The sequence below is a fragment of the Chrysoperla carnea genome, chromosome 2 (genome assembly GCF_905475395.1).
Source record: "Chrysoperla carnea chromosome 2, inChrCarn1.1, whole genome shotgun sequence".
Taxonomy (NCBI): domain Eukaryota; kingdom Metazoa; phylum Arthropoda; class Insecta; order Neuroptera; family Chrysopidae; genus Chrysoperla; species Chrysoperla carnea.
In genome coordinates this window covers 63,892,304-63,907,595 of record NC_058338.1, presented here as the reverse complement: position 1 = coordinate 63,907,595, position 15,292 = coordinate 63,892,304, and the positions used below count along the sequence as shown (strand labels likewise).

The window sequence follows — 15,292 nt, the reverse complement described above, 5'->3', positions numbered from 1 at the left end:
CGAATGGTAAATCTAAACCATTCTCCAATCCCCTTGAACTCACACAAAAAATTTCATCGAAATCGGTCCAGCCGTCTAGGAGGAGTTCAGTCACATACACACGCACACAAGAAATATATATATTATAAGATAAGATGTGTTAAGAATTAATTTACAAAATTTAGTGATCAAGTTATCTTATCCATTATCTCCCACTGTTCCATTTTTAGGAAACTATTTTTACAAGCTTTTTAATAAAAATACATACACAGTATGTCCAATTAAGTCGGTACCATATGGAAAACTTAGGTATTTATTATTTAGTGTAGGAGCTGAGTGAGTTTTGTATAAATTTGAAGGTTCTACCGAACAAGGAGTGTATTTCGACATACTTTGATCCGCTGAAGGGGATCAAAGTATCTACTACTTCTACAGGATAATTACTTTACTTTATATTTAATTTCGAGTTAAGTGTATGGATTTTGTAATTGTTAAGTAAAATTAACTTGAATTTATTAAAAAAATTTTAAAACTTTATGACATTTGCGGAAAAAATAAAATGGATTTTTTGTACTTGTTGGTGAAGGATTATAGTTGAATATCAAATATTGACTTTAGTCTGAGAATTACAACTTAGGAAAAAGTTAAGAAAATAAATGTATTTAATTTTTGGTACTTCTTTGTTATTTTATTTCTCAAAATTTTAAATATAGTAAGTGTTAAATAGAATATTTCATAAAATTCCAATTATGCGCTTTATTATTCTTGAAAAGAAATAACCAATAAGTATTGCCCAAGCCAAAGGTGCATAAATCACCATTGTCAGTAGTAGTCTCGACATAATTACGTTTAAAGAAAAACGACGACTTGGTGGTGCTGTTTCCTGTAAATCAGAATAAATTAAATTATCAATTAGCATTCCATAGCCCACTAATTATGTAAGTAAAACATAGATTTGTAATAATTTTGTGTAAAGACCAAAAAAAAAAAAAAAAAATTAAAAAAGCGAATTATGTCATGAACATCGGTGAATGGGTATGAAAAATATTCTAATCAACTTTTCCTATTAATTTTTTTCGATATCTCTAAATTGACAAATAAGAATCAGTCTTATTTGTCAATTTAAGTAGTTGGCTGATTTTAAAGTTCAGATGTCGGTTAAATATTTTTTAAAATGTAACCCATCACACTTCGCAAAATTTCAAATCAATATTCCTATCAATAACGAAAATATTAGGGTATTTTCACCTTATATGCGACACACTGTATATACTTACATCGAAAGATATAGGGAACAAAATAAACTATTAATATTTCAAGTCTATTTTTTTTATTTTTTTTTTTTAATTAAAAAAATAATGTAAAGTCTGTCTATATAGTTGATTTGTGATAGGTATGACTTGAATTAAACTGTTTGGTAGATCTCGCAAGAAAGTGTCAAACTCGAATTGAAAAACGACGTTTGTATTTTATTTTGTTTGTTCATTACATAATTTTAAGGGCGAAATTAAGGATATATTTACAAAAATTGAAACTATCTAATGAGTTCAATTTTGCATCCATAGAATCACTTAGCCCAAAACTTGGTTGGGACTTTTTTCAACCATTTTATCTTACTACGTTTGCTTTTGAATGCTATTTGAACATAGTGAACAAGTTAAAAATAATATTTATATATTCATTGAAGAAAGTTAACTATATTATTCATTATAGATATTAGTAAATATTAATAAAATATTTTTTAGTCAAGAAAAAATGTTATCATACTCACTCTTGCAAAAAAGTTGGGTTCAAATTTCGAAGGATTGGATTCAGTTACCGGATAATGATGACCAAAACTAAACTGTGAATTATAAAAAACATTTTCAAAATCAGAAAAATATGGAGACTAAATATTTTACAAAATATATCTACAGTGTGTCAAGTAAAAACTAGTAAACAGAAGAAAATATTAATGCTTTATTTTTAATGTATCCCAAAAGAAAATATTTAATGTTACACGGAAAAAAAATAGAATCAAGAAAAAGTTTTCTTCAAAGTAAAATTCTTATTTTATAGAATTTTGTCTTCTTGAGAAAGAAAGAACAACGTATAATTATAATTAATATTTAAGCAAAAAAAGTAAGATTTTAGTCTTTATAATCCAAGAATATGAAAATTTTCTTGAAATAAATATTTCTTGGTTCAAGTTGATTTCTTCTTCTCTCTGTATCTAATAATATAAGAAACGTCACTTACATATTCTGCTGTTGTTTTATGAAAAACCATGAAAATTACAATTGACAATAATAATGTACTTAAAATATTCATATTTTGGTTTTAAAAGTAGATAATAATTAACTTTAAAATTAATGTTTCCAACTTCTTGATTAAGTGATTATTCTCAATGATAATCGAGCATATTTCGAGTAAATTGTGTTATTTAGTATTATGTATAATATTTAATATGATGATTTGATTGGTGATTTATTAACGTAAGGGAAATCTGAATTAGTTTCCTAAAGTTGTATTTATACGCCAGCCATATTTTATAAAAAACATTATTTTCAGAAATATTTTAAATTTGCCATTTTCCGAAATATTTTAAATTTGCCAACAGCTTATTTTCATACCAAAGGTGAATTTTGATATCTAGAAATAAAATTTTCGGTTACTCAGAGCCCGTATAAGTATGCATGCAGGTAAATATGGGTATTTATATAATATAGTTCACATTTTTTTGACAAAATAGGGCGAATATCTTATCTTCAGAATGAATGAAAGTTTCTTATAGTCTGATTTCCTAAAATTTTTCAATATTTCAAAACATATCTAGGGAGCAAAAGTAAGAAATGTCACAGATCTCATCTTCATTGTCTAAAGGGGGATGGCCAACCCCAACATGAAATCTGAAACTTTCTTTACTTGCTCCCGTGGTGTGTATACTATTTTTGTCCCCGGCGGAGGCAGAAAGTGGCAATTTCGATTTTCATAGCAGGACGAAAGATGACACTTTCTGCACGAAGGTGAGAAAAACATTTTTTTAAATTTTCAACAAATTTTCCCTAAATTATTCAACTGATTCAGACAATGAGAATGATTAGAATCAGAAAATAATGAAAACTATTGAGATGCTATATAAAACAAAGCATTCATTTTAAGAAAGCTCAAAAAAGAGCTTGAATGTTAAAAAGAGAATCTCTAACAGCTTCAATGTACAAATATAATAACGTAAAAGGTATAAGATTCTAATTTTGCTTATAAACGATATTCACAGCAGTTTTCATAGTAACGTCCTCAGGATAATATAACTAAATTTGCCTTTTTAACCGTTTTATCTTTTTTACCCGACGCAGGTTATATTATTTAATTAAAATATAATGAAGAGTAAAAATTGTTTTATTAATTGTAAATTGGCATTTTTAATACAGGAAATTCTGAAATAATAATAGTTTAGTGAGTAGTGTGATGACTTCACATTTATTTTAAATTATATAAATTAATTGATATTACGATTAAAATCTAAAATAAAGTTTAATACTTACAAGAGAGAGATAATTAATAGTAATAATTTTAAATATATTCATGTAGGTACAACTTACATAAAGCTTTTGAAAATGATTTGACAATATTTATACTTTTGGAAAAATCATGAATGATGAAGTTATTAACAATGTTTATAATAGCAATAATAATTGTTTGTAACAATATTTTTGATAAGAAAATTATTGTTTGGATTCATGGCTTAAATTAAAGCGCAACATTTACACCTAAACAGCTAATACCATTTTACTAACAATAGGGCGTAACAGCTAACCAAAATCCTTTTTATACCCTGTATATATGTAATATATATCAAGGTATACTAAGTTTAGTCCCAGGTTTAAACGCTTAAAAATATTGATGATAAGAACAAAATTTTGGTATAGATGTCCATAAAATCATCTAATTAGTTCATTTTCGGTTGCCTATCCGTCTGTATGTCTACACGATAACTAAAAAAGGAAAAGAGATATCAAGCTGAAATTTGTAAAACGTGCTCAGAACGTAAAAATTGAGGCAAAAAGAATTGAGGTAAAAAGTTCGTAAATGAGTAACATATCTCAATTGAGGCTTGAGTCCCTTATTTTAAGCCGTTGGAGATAGAACAAAAGTTTAAATATAGAAAGTGTTCCTTATAAAATAATAAACAACCTTTGCTTGAAACTTTTTTTCGTAAACACCACTGTTTACCCGCGAGGGCGCAAATTAAGTCAAAATTTTGGTGTCCATTTTCTCTAAAACTATAAAAGGTAGAAGGTTGAAAATTTGCAGGTAGCTTCAAATAGTGGTCTTTTGAAACATTTTCGAAAATAAAAAAAATTATACTCGAATGTTTTCGAAATTTTCGAAAACCAAATAAATGGCAAGTGCTGATATTCAACACTTTCTATACAGGATATTTCAACAATTAACTCAAATTAAATATTTCTAATTAATTATTTTATATTTAGAAGAACTTTAAAAATTCCTTTCGTAAATTTTTCCCTATCCACACATTACTATTTAAGACGGAGACTTCGGGTGTATTAATTTTCTCATAAAAAAAGTAAGCCATGATATATACTACAGTCGTAGAACTCGTATGGGATATTCATTTTTCATTTTTTGTCAATTTGTCAGTTTTTTTTAAAGAGGTCCTCTCAAGCAAAATATTAAAAATCGAGTTTTTGTCTTTGGTTTGGATAAAAATCATTTTCGATGAGTAGTTTTGATAAAAAAGTAAAAATTTTGATTCCATTTACGATTACAGGAGTGGTTTTCGATTATTTACTATAATATATTATAAGGAGATTATATCCAGAGTATTTCCTTCAATCGACATAACAGAAGTCTGTTTTGTTATTTCATTATAAAACTTTTCAGCGAAATAAAACTAAAACGTATCACTACATAGTATAAAACTCGCTTTCTCTGTCCCTATGTCCCTTTGTATGCTTAAATCTTTGAAACTACGCAACGGATTTTGATGCGGTTTTTTTAATAGATAGAGTGATTCAAGAGGAAGGTTTACATGTATAATAACATCCATTAAATAGTGGAGAAGTACTGCTATTTTTGAGGTTTCTAATGTGATGTCGTAAATAATTACATTTTTTCAGCATGCATTGCAAACGCAGGCTGAACCCTACGAGTTTTATCAAAATAATGTACTAAGTATTGTACACATTGAAAAGGTCTACAGAAAAGTCCGTGATTGTTTTTCTGTAGTGTATTTAGTATCAGCATTGCACCCGTGCGAAGCCGGGGCGGGTCGCTAGTTTTATGATATAATTAAAATCTTCCAAGTTATAAGAATGTGTAAATAAATATATGGTTTCATATGTTGGAGTGTAAAACCCGTAGCGATGAAATGACTATAATACAGTAATTTTCGTGCGATGATCGTACGAATTTTCGTTCGCCTAATATAAGAAACTTACTTTTTCTTCTACAGATAGCCCTGTAGTGGTTTTTGCGTTTTTATTTATGCAGAACGTAATCGTGTAAACTGTTTTTCGTTTGGTCTATCACAATTATCACAATGCATAACAACTCCCACAGACAGTTAAAACATCCATTGTATTACACGCACTAAATAAATTGTATAATACGGACAAGATAATATTTTTTTCGGACCTCCTATATATAATTGACTTTCTTATTCGTTAGATATCTGGAGCCAGTGCTGCATATCAAGGTTGATTAAATAATTAAGCATTAAGTAGAAGTATCTAGAAAACTTTATGAAGTTTGTTAAACCCCAAATAAACGAATTCACAACTTTTAAACGTCTGAACTGATTTTCATTTAAAAAACGATATTGGTTTTACGAATTAGGATCATCATCTTTTTGTTGCTGAAATCAAATATCAAACATTACTGTAAGGGTTTAAAAATGGGTAAAAAAAGGGTAAAATTTGTATTTTAAAATATTTCAAGTTTTTCTCATAAGTAGTTAAATTTAATAACACTAATTTTGAAGTATCTTGTCTGTTACATTTTTTTTAATGCGTATAGAAATATGATGTAGGATATAGTTGTAATAAGAAAGGCTTAAGGATTTCTTTTTTAAACCATTCAAAATCATTTAAACTCTTGTATTATCTTCTTTTTTCTCTATTTATAATATTGACGAATGAACTCTTAAGGAACATCTAATTTAAAGTGTTGCTTTATCTATTAAGGTTTTTTTTATATAGATTTAGTTTAGTTCCGGGTAAAAGTTTTCGAGTGTGAGGAAAATTTGATCGACTACTGATTCTCATAAAAACTTTGTAAAAAATTTTAAATTTCAAAAATTTTAAATCTCAATTAGTTAAGGCCCTGACCTGCATTTCTGTGTAAATATTCTAAACATCTAATAGGTAGGTTGATAACCATCAGACAATTAGGATGTTTATATACAAACACAAATGCATATTGGCTCCTTAACTATAAAACTCTCAGGGAGAGTTTACTAAGGTGGCCTCTTATATAAATTGAAACAAGAAATTATTAAAAATTCTTAAACTGATTATAATTCGATTATAACCGATATTTAATATTTTATTAAAAATAAGTGGCAATAATACGCCAATCACTTTTAAACATATTATAAATACTGTAATTTTATACAATATCTTAATAAATTGGTCACATTAGTGATCAGGTAGCGACCGAAATCACAAAATGTTTCCAAAATTTATTATAAGTTTATTATTTACATTTTGTTATTATGGTTTTATAGTTAATGCTGTTGGAATTTTGCCGACAAATATAGAGCAGAATCAACGTAACATTAAAGGTGAGCCAAAACTTTGAAATGTACTTAATTATTAATTTAGCCCAACAAAATTTTGTAATTTCATTTCAAATAAGTGTTTAAGTTTTATCTTCAAAGTTAATCGTTTTCGAGAACAATAATTTTCAAAAATGGAAAAATTCCACATTTAAGTTTTCCAAAGTTCCAAAACAGTATTAAAATGTGCATGTGAAGTTCCAAAACAGTATTAAAATGTGCAACAAGGGATAACAAAATTTCAAAAACGATGTCATGAAAAAAATTCTATTTGAATAACTAGGCTAGACTCACCGCTGATCAGCCCGGAACTATAACTACTATTAATTTTTGTGTTATACGGAAATATTATATGAATTTTGGAAATTTGGATAAAATATCTGCAAATCTAAAAATTTTTTAGTGACCCTTGTGACTCGGAAATTTTTTGTTATACTCTTTTAAAACTCACATTTCCAACCTAGGATCCTATATTTAATTAAACTGTAAATTCACAATAATGATAAGTGAATTTTTCAAATGGTCATTTATCTTAAACTATAAATATCTTCTACCAGATTTGCTGGGTAATTTCAACTTAAAAAACATAGGCTACTGATTTTTTTTTAAATAAAAGTATTCCTTATTTATCCACTAATATTCTATAAGAAACATTCATACCAAATAAAGAAAATCACATGCAAATTTTCACGACCTTATTCACAGGAGTTTAGGATGTGCGTTGATACGCCAGTCAGTTAGTTAGTTACTCTTTTATGTATACCTATAATGATTTAAAAAAAAAATTTATATATATTAATAATATCTTGGATTTTAGAAACAACTGATGGTACGACTATTGTTACTCAGGCTTCACAAGAACACCATGTGGTCATCAAGCCACAACAGACAAAACGCCCCTTATTAATATCATTAATATGGAGAGCCATATGCCTAATTCCAACAATAATTCTTTCGAGAATTGGTTTGGTCTCAGAGAGTAGGGTTGCAGGTACTAAAATATTATTTCAGTTTTTCGATAGATATTGTTTGATTTCATGGAATTAAGAAATGATTTTTATGTTACAGAATTAGCATCAGTTTTCATTTCATTTGGAAAAGATAAGGTTGCTGTTTGAGATGTTGCTCATTGATATTAATTGATTATCAAGAATTTTGTTCTGTTATTGTATTTTAATAAAAAACTTATTACAGAAAAACTTGAAAATTATTTTATACAACCCAGATAAAATAGTCCGCTTAATGAATAGGATATTTCTTATTTATTCCTGATTGCATTGAAAATTACATATTTTTGACTCTTTTATAGGTAGGTATAAGGCTATCATCAATTTTTGAACTTAATTGCAACAAGCGTAAAACTTGTATGCAAGTTCTGGGACTGGTACATTTTAATTCCTCTGTCAGCTGAAAGTTTATGATATTTATATTTACCTTCTTGCAAAGTAGGAATAATAATAAAATAAAAGACTCCCTGAGATTTGTGTCTAGCTGTCCTGTACATTCGAATCCAAAAGCGAATAGCTAAATGTTAATATTTTTGAAAGCAGAGGTTTTCATAAAGAATAACTTTTTTCGTAAACCTTACAATAAAAATGTTTTCCATACTTAAGTAAACAACCTGTATATTCAAGTTTTAGTAATAAATTTATTAGTGAATAATACCAATAAATCGAAATATTAGAAAGTAAATTTTACTATTTATAACTTCTGACAAAGTTTTATGACAATAGCTACACTGTTTTTTTACTGATGATCTTGTCTGACCTCAAGAGGCTATGTTTTTTAAAAGAGGCCTCTGATATTCACTCTACAGATTTTTTTACGTTGATAGATATTTTGCTTGGTAATGTGGTATATTTAGAAGGTTTCAAAATAAATATATCATTTGAAGCCCATTTTGCAATATAAATGCAAAACTTAAATTTTAATATTGTTTTAAAAGGTTTTGTTTTAAATACAAATTATGTTAAGTAAATACAAAATTATTGCAACCATACAAGCCCTATAGACTTCTTGCCTTTTAACTGCAGGTTACACAAATTATTTTGTAATTATCTAAGATATTTCATGCACAAACAACTCGAAAAATTACTATTCAAAAGTGAAAAGGTTGCCGAAATAATAACATCATGATTCCTTTTAAAAGCTAAAATAATTCCTTACTGCTTTTATAACCGAAAAAGAGGCGGAAATTCTAGAATAAAATAAGATAACTGTGAATATTGCCAATATAGTTATTTAGAAAACTGGAAAATTTAGGACATAGCATATGAGGCGTCTTGTTATCTCGAAACGGGGTTAAATCTTCTAGGATCTTTAACTTATACTGTCAATTTTTCAATTTTTCTAAATAGGTGTTTTGCGGCACTATTAATAAAAATATCCGTTTTCATCCAAAACTTCTACACCTTGCATCTTGAAAAGGACATTTTATGATGCCGGGTGGCTTTTCCCGGCCGTTCATATAATCCAGATAAATTTTTTTAAGAAAAAATCACACTTTTTGTTATTTTTGAATAATTAAATTTCGAGCTTTTCGAGGGAAAATTGCTGAAATAGATAAAAGAATCAAATATAAAGAAAAAAATTATTTCAGATAAGAGCAATTTTTATTATTTATGCAAATATAAATACTTCAATTCTCTGTAATTCATCAACGTTTTATGATAAAAATCTTCTAAGTGTTTCTATTCCATACGTAATGAAAGACGATGATAATTCTGTAACATAAACAAAATAAATTACGTAAAGTAACTTACAAATATTTCTATATTAGGTATGTACAATTAAGGCCAATGTAAAATTTTTTGAACTATTTGCAACAGTTTAAAAATTTATGTAGCCGTAGTTCCTAGGCAGTCCGTCAAAATTAAGCAAGAACGGTTATTATAAATTTTAAGTTTATATTGAACGACTTTTGCAATAAAGTCCTTGCTCATATCTCGTTGCTCATTGTTGTTGGATCATTTGAGGACTACGTTTTGGCTTGTTTGTTAGGTTAGGTTAGGTTAGGTTATATTGGCCGTCCACGAAGGATACACTTAGGCTATAGAGCTATTGTGCTACCATATATGTGTTTTACCACCTTTTCGCTGATAATTTCATTTATCAGCTTCTCAATTTCAGATGCTGAGTGCACCTCCTTCATGCATATATCATGCACTACACAACTATTAATAAAATTAATTTTGTTGCGACGGCGGGAATCGAACTCACTACCCTAAGCATACCGCATATTATTTGTTAATGATCACCAAAAAATAAATGCTGGCCTTATACCTATATCAACAGTTTTTAAATGATTCCTTCATATTTTGATAGAACTCACCTGACACTTTATGCTCAGAAACCAAACCTAACTTAGACAGAATTAAAGTTGGTACAAACCAAAGTCCTTTCCATATTAAACTTAAGAATGATATTGGTCGAGTGGCCTCGTATCGTATATGTAAGCCACTTTCTACAGGAACCACATTTCCTGCAAATAAAAATTTTTTATTATTATATAAACCAAAATCGGAAATAAAACCGATTTTAACCGTTTTCAACATTCATTTATTTCTCTACAGTAAAATATTAATGAATGGTTTAAATGACTGAAATCACAATAAAATTTTCATAAATATACATATGATATAATGATAAATTTATTTCAAACAAGTGAAATTAAACAATTCACTGAGTTAATTGTTGAAATACTATGTATAGACAACATTGAATATCAGTCTTGCGTTGTTTTTAATATATTACATAAATTTTTAAAAAACATTTTGCAACCAACTTAATGTTAATAACATCACAGTAGAATCAAATAATATAATTCTATTTTTTGGAACTATGTTCCTTATCGCACGTTATGATTTGTTTGTTGATTGGGAGGCAATAGACCCCAAAATTGGACATGTAGGTTACTGAGGAAATTTTTTTAAGTCGATTCAGCTTGCCATGAATTTTGAGTATGACCATGTATTTTTTGTCCAAAATTTATGTTTTTTCATTAAAAAAAAATTGGTTGTGATTTATCAGAAATTAAACATAATAGAGATAATTTAAAGAAAGTACAAGAAAATTTTATGTTATGTCATATTAAATATCCTGATTAATTAAATTGTGGGTAATGTAACCACATATTGGGTTGGCTACTAAATCAGAAGTATGTCTTTTTTAAACTAATATTACAAGTAATTCATAAAGTATGGAGTTAAAGTAGCTATATTATTTAAATATAGCTATAATATTTATATAATGCACAGAAATGTAAAAAGTATCGAGAGAGAAAAAATTAAATAATAACAATTAAAAGAAACTCATTGTACTAAACCTGCAAGGTAGCGTACCACAAAACTAATATTTATAGTTAATTACTAATACAGTTATTTGTACGAAAGGAACATAGATCCTACCGGGTGTGCTACGACACCTTTTGTGTTTTTTAAATCACTATCTCGGTGTCTCGGTTCAGAATATTCTCATATTTTAATTACTTTCTTGGATTTAAATTTTGAGATAATCTCATAGATTAACAACCGGGACATTATGGTTAGAGATTCTTGAACAATGATAACAGCTTTGAAATCCAGATTATTTTGCTTTAGATTATTGCTGTCTTGTACGCTTCAATTTGCTGGAAAAGTCCCTTATCTATAAGTCATTTATCAAGTTTTTAGATAACAAATAAATGGCATTCCAGCGTCTCTAGCCATTTTTGGAATTAAATGTTGGTCTATATTAAAAATTAAAAAATATATCATATTTACACTTACCCGTATCATAAGTTTCAGACCAATTTGCATCACTAATCATTAACAAATTATAGCAACACAAAGTAAACAACAAAAGAGCTACAAATTTTTGTGTAAACATATTGCCGTTATGGTCGCTAGCGGGCTACTATTTTAGTACTGATATGGAATAAAATTACAGTATTTATATGTTTGAGGTGTTCTTACTTTAATGTATTTTATTGGAATATCGATTATAATCGAGTTACTTATAATCGATTCATAAATTTTTAATGATTAGTTTGTATATGTAAGTTGATATTACAAATACTTATATATTTTAGTTCGGACTTTAATCAATTTATTTACAATATTATTATAAAATAAAAATTTAATTTCTAAAATAGCTATTATATATAGGGTATAATCGCCTAATCAGTGTTTTTCGATATCTTGAGTCTTAAGTGGTTTCAAAAACCTCTCGCAACTCCCCAATACCTCCAATAAGTATTGAGAGTATTCTTCGTAAATTCGTATCGATACGAATAGAAATGGGTCTTCTTTAATTCTGATCATCTTTTATTAACAAGCTTAATTCAGGCATGGGCAAATGGGACTTACAGAAGTCCCTCGGACTCCTTACTTAAAATATGAGTAAGACAGTGACAATCTAACCAGTGACAAACTAAAATACAGGTAAGACAGATAGACAACATTCTTTTTCTAACTATTTCATTACTTTTAGACAAATTGAGATAGGTAGAAGATTCGTACCTATACCCGTTTCGCTTCTTCCTGTATGAGCAATGCGGACTTGGAGAAAGAGACACATAATAAAGTTATAACAATGGTGACTTCGAATTAAAATAACTCGCCCATGCCTGCTATAAATCATATATACAATAAAAATTTAAATTTTGAAGGTACAGAGAACACATATATTTTGATTACGTTACTGTTTTTTTAGCCTTAAATTTAAAATATAAAATTAGAAAAACAATAACATGTGACCTTAGTACACATGATATTGTTCGTAGCAATAATTTAAAAACAAAGTTTTAGAATTTGGCTGCAATCCTAAATGTATTTTAAGGAACAAAATAATACATTAATATTAAACTAGTTAATAGGCTTTGTTTATGATATCTTTAAAGAAATATCAATTCCCAACGTAACTGTTATATGCCCATTTCGGTTTCCATAAATATGTAAGTACCTTAAAACTAATAATTGTAGAATAATGATTGTTTAGGACTGTTTTAGAATGCAGGTTTTGCTCATACCCTTCTTTGTACGTAGTGGTAACGAAAATGGTTGAATTTTAACTATTGCTAGAAATATTCATTTTGACTGTCCTTAAATCCACAAATGTGCAAGAAAGTTGTGTGGTATCAAATCAGACATTTCAATCAAAAACCTGTTTTATTTTGCTTGAAGTCTTAAAAAATCGCTTGATATTTTCCAAATATTATTAAAACGAGATACCCGGTATCTTAACATATAAACTGATAACTGATAAACAGTTAAAATTTCCCAATAAAAACTTTTATGATATCTACGTGTTGTATCGTGAACCTATTCAATGTTACGAAGAAGTGGACTTCATTCAATATACCTTTAAAGTAAACTTCCCCATGCAAATGGAAAGCATTCTTCTTGCCACCCTCTTTACTTGGAATTTTTCTAATGAATTTTTTCCTTTTCCATAAAACATATGATTGATTATTCATTATAAATAGAGTAAACATTATATTTACACCTATAATAAATGTAAATTATATTATCTAATAAGTCGATTTTTCGAAGAAAAACACCAGTTCCTTCCAACTACACCCAACGAAGAAAGCCATAGCCACCAAACGATGAAATTGTTAAAATCGATGAAGCTAATCTGCTAATATGTGAACAGTAACTTAGTTACCTATATCTGTAAAACCAAATGTTCTCACCTGTAATTTGTATACCTATAAGTTTATCCAAATATTGTATTTAAGTGCAGTCGCCAAGGATCTGGGTTGTTAGAGCGACTTAAAATAAACACCATAAACAAAAAATTCAAAATGGGTTAGAAAGGAGAATGGGTTGTACTTTCTGATGGAGAGAATTTTTTGAGGAAAAACTACTTCCTGCTTCAACATAATGTTCAATATAAGAAAAAATTATGTTTTTTTTCATATTGAGGATCAAAAATCGAAAACGTGACGTGCTTGAGCAATTTTGACAAAAATCTTTCTAAAAATGGACCCATATTACTGTGAAAAAAATTTTGTCGACTAGTGAATTTGCTTTGACCGAAAGTTATTGGTTTGACCTTTTAAGGCTGTATTTGGCATGTCTTAATTTAATTACATATAATTTGGTTTGTAAAAATATATAACCGGTAATTAAAATTAAGGTGTGCTTACTTCTGAAATTATTCCATATTTTTGCTGTGTCATTGTACTTAAATATTTCACTAGTTATTTTTGGCTCTGGTATCAAAAACAAACAAAAATTATCAACCACCCACAAAATAAAAATCTCAATATATTGAAAATAATACCTACCTAGAGGTATGGAATTGGTTAGCAACACTGCATTGGACATGTATGAAGTTTATAGAATCTTCAAGGACCTGAAATTCCCCAGTACTTGATAAGTCCCGTTTTAACACGCTTTTATTAGGTTCATACGTATGTTATTATGTTAGTATGTAACGGAAAATTTGAACATGTATTTGATCCCCTTCAAAACGTTGGATGAAATCGAAATTTGGCATACTTATCAAAGACCGATGCCAATACAATAATTTAATAAGTCAATTTTATTATCCTTATCAGGATTTTCAGGAATAACTATTTCCATATCTGACACTATATACATTTATTTGCGCTCCCACCATATTTATACTGAATTTTTGATAAATAAATAATTGTCTAAAAAATAAAATAACACAAAATAAGTAATAGAAACACGTAACCTAAGAAACACGCTTTTGTAACTAGCTGTACTAAAAGGTAGCAAATTAATTCTATAAATTCAATAAAATCATTTTATCGTATAAAAGCGTGGGGTTCTTTTTAAGATATTTAAAATGACTTTACTTTTACCAATAGTATAGGGACTCTGTTGATCTTGACGTAACTCTGTTGATCTTGACGCAAGTCACAATTATCGCGACTTCTTCGAATAACAATTTTAGTCAATTTTGATTCAAGTTTCGAAATACATACAAACGATTTAATTCCAAAAAAGTATGATCACTATTCATTTCAATCGAAAACTGAATGTGCTTTATGAATAGCGTATGAGTGAGTAATTTTATCTTATAATTAAATTTGAAATAATAAAAAGCCTTTGGAATCCGATTTACGAAGACTTTTGAATAGAAGTCGGTCCTAAAATTTATAAAAATTTGGACGAGTTGTTCTATTTCAGATTTGTATTCTTTTATTGATCCATAATGTAAATGAGACACATTAAAATTATTATTATAAAAACATGCATTTTCGAAATAAACGAGAAGCAAAATTGTCGGAGTAGGCCAGAATTCCTTTTTAAAGCAAACAATTGATATTAGTTGCTCCTGGATCAGAATCCCGACCCATTTTGCGAGCTACACAAGCAGTCTGAAGGGTCCTTTGATAATTTTATATGAGAAATTGTTGATCATGATTTTTATCAACTTAACCTTAACATTCGTGGTCACGTGTAAAGTCTTGAATAAGTGTCAATGAATCGGCAAATCGTTTATTAGAAGGTAATGTCTTATTGTGTATTAATTTTTGTAAGTGTGTGTATATGGCGCAGTCAACTAGCATATGTAGCCGAT

The 15,292-nt window shown here is 28.2% G+C and overlaps 2 protein-coding genes across 2 annotated transcripts; one reads left to right on the top strand and one right to left on the bottom strand.

Annotated features, from left to right (window-relative positions):
- Positions 1-6,621: 6,621 nt before the first annotated feature.
- LOC123292837 lies at positions 6,622-7,875 on the top strand. The gene is made up of 3 exons (XM_044873551.1): positions 6,622-6,763; positions 7,575-7,748; positions 7,826-7,875. Exons 1-3 carry the CDS (start codon positions 6,649-6,651, stop codon positions 7,873-7,875), a joined length of 339 nt encoding a protein of 112 aa, XP_044729486.1. The 5' UTR covers positions 6,622-6,648.
- Positions 7,876-9,421: 1,546 nt separating this feature from the next.
- On the bottom strand, positions 9,422-11,639 carry LOC123292836. Its single transcript, XM_044873549.1, has 3 exons — positions 11,524-11,639; positions 10,089-10,238; positions 9,422-9,480 (listed from the first exon to the last, which is right to left on the bottom strand). The coding sequence occupies exons 1-3, from the start codon at positions 11,621-11,623 to the stop codon at positions 9,422-9,424; spliced, it is 309 nt and encodes a 102-aa protein (XP_044729484.1). The 5' UTR covers positions 11,624-11,639.
- Positions 11,640-15,292: the final 3,653 nt, after the last annotated feature.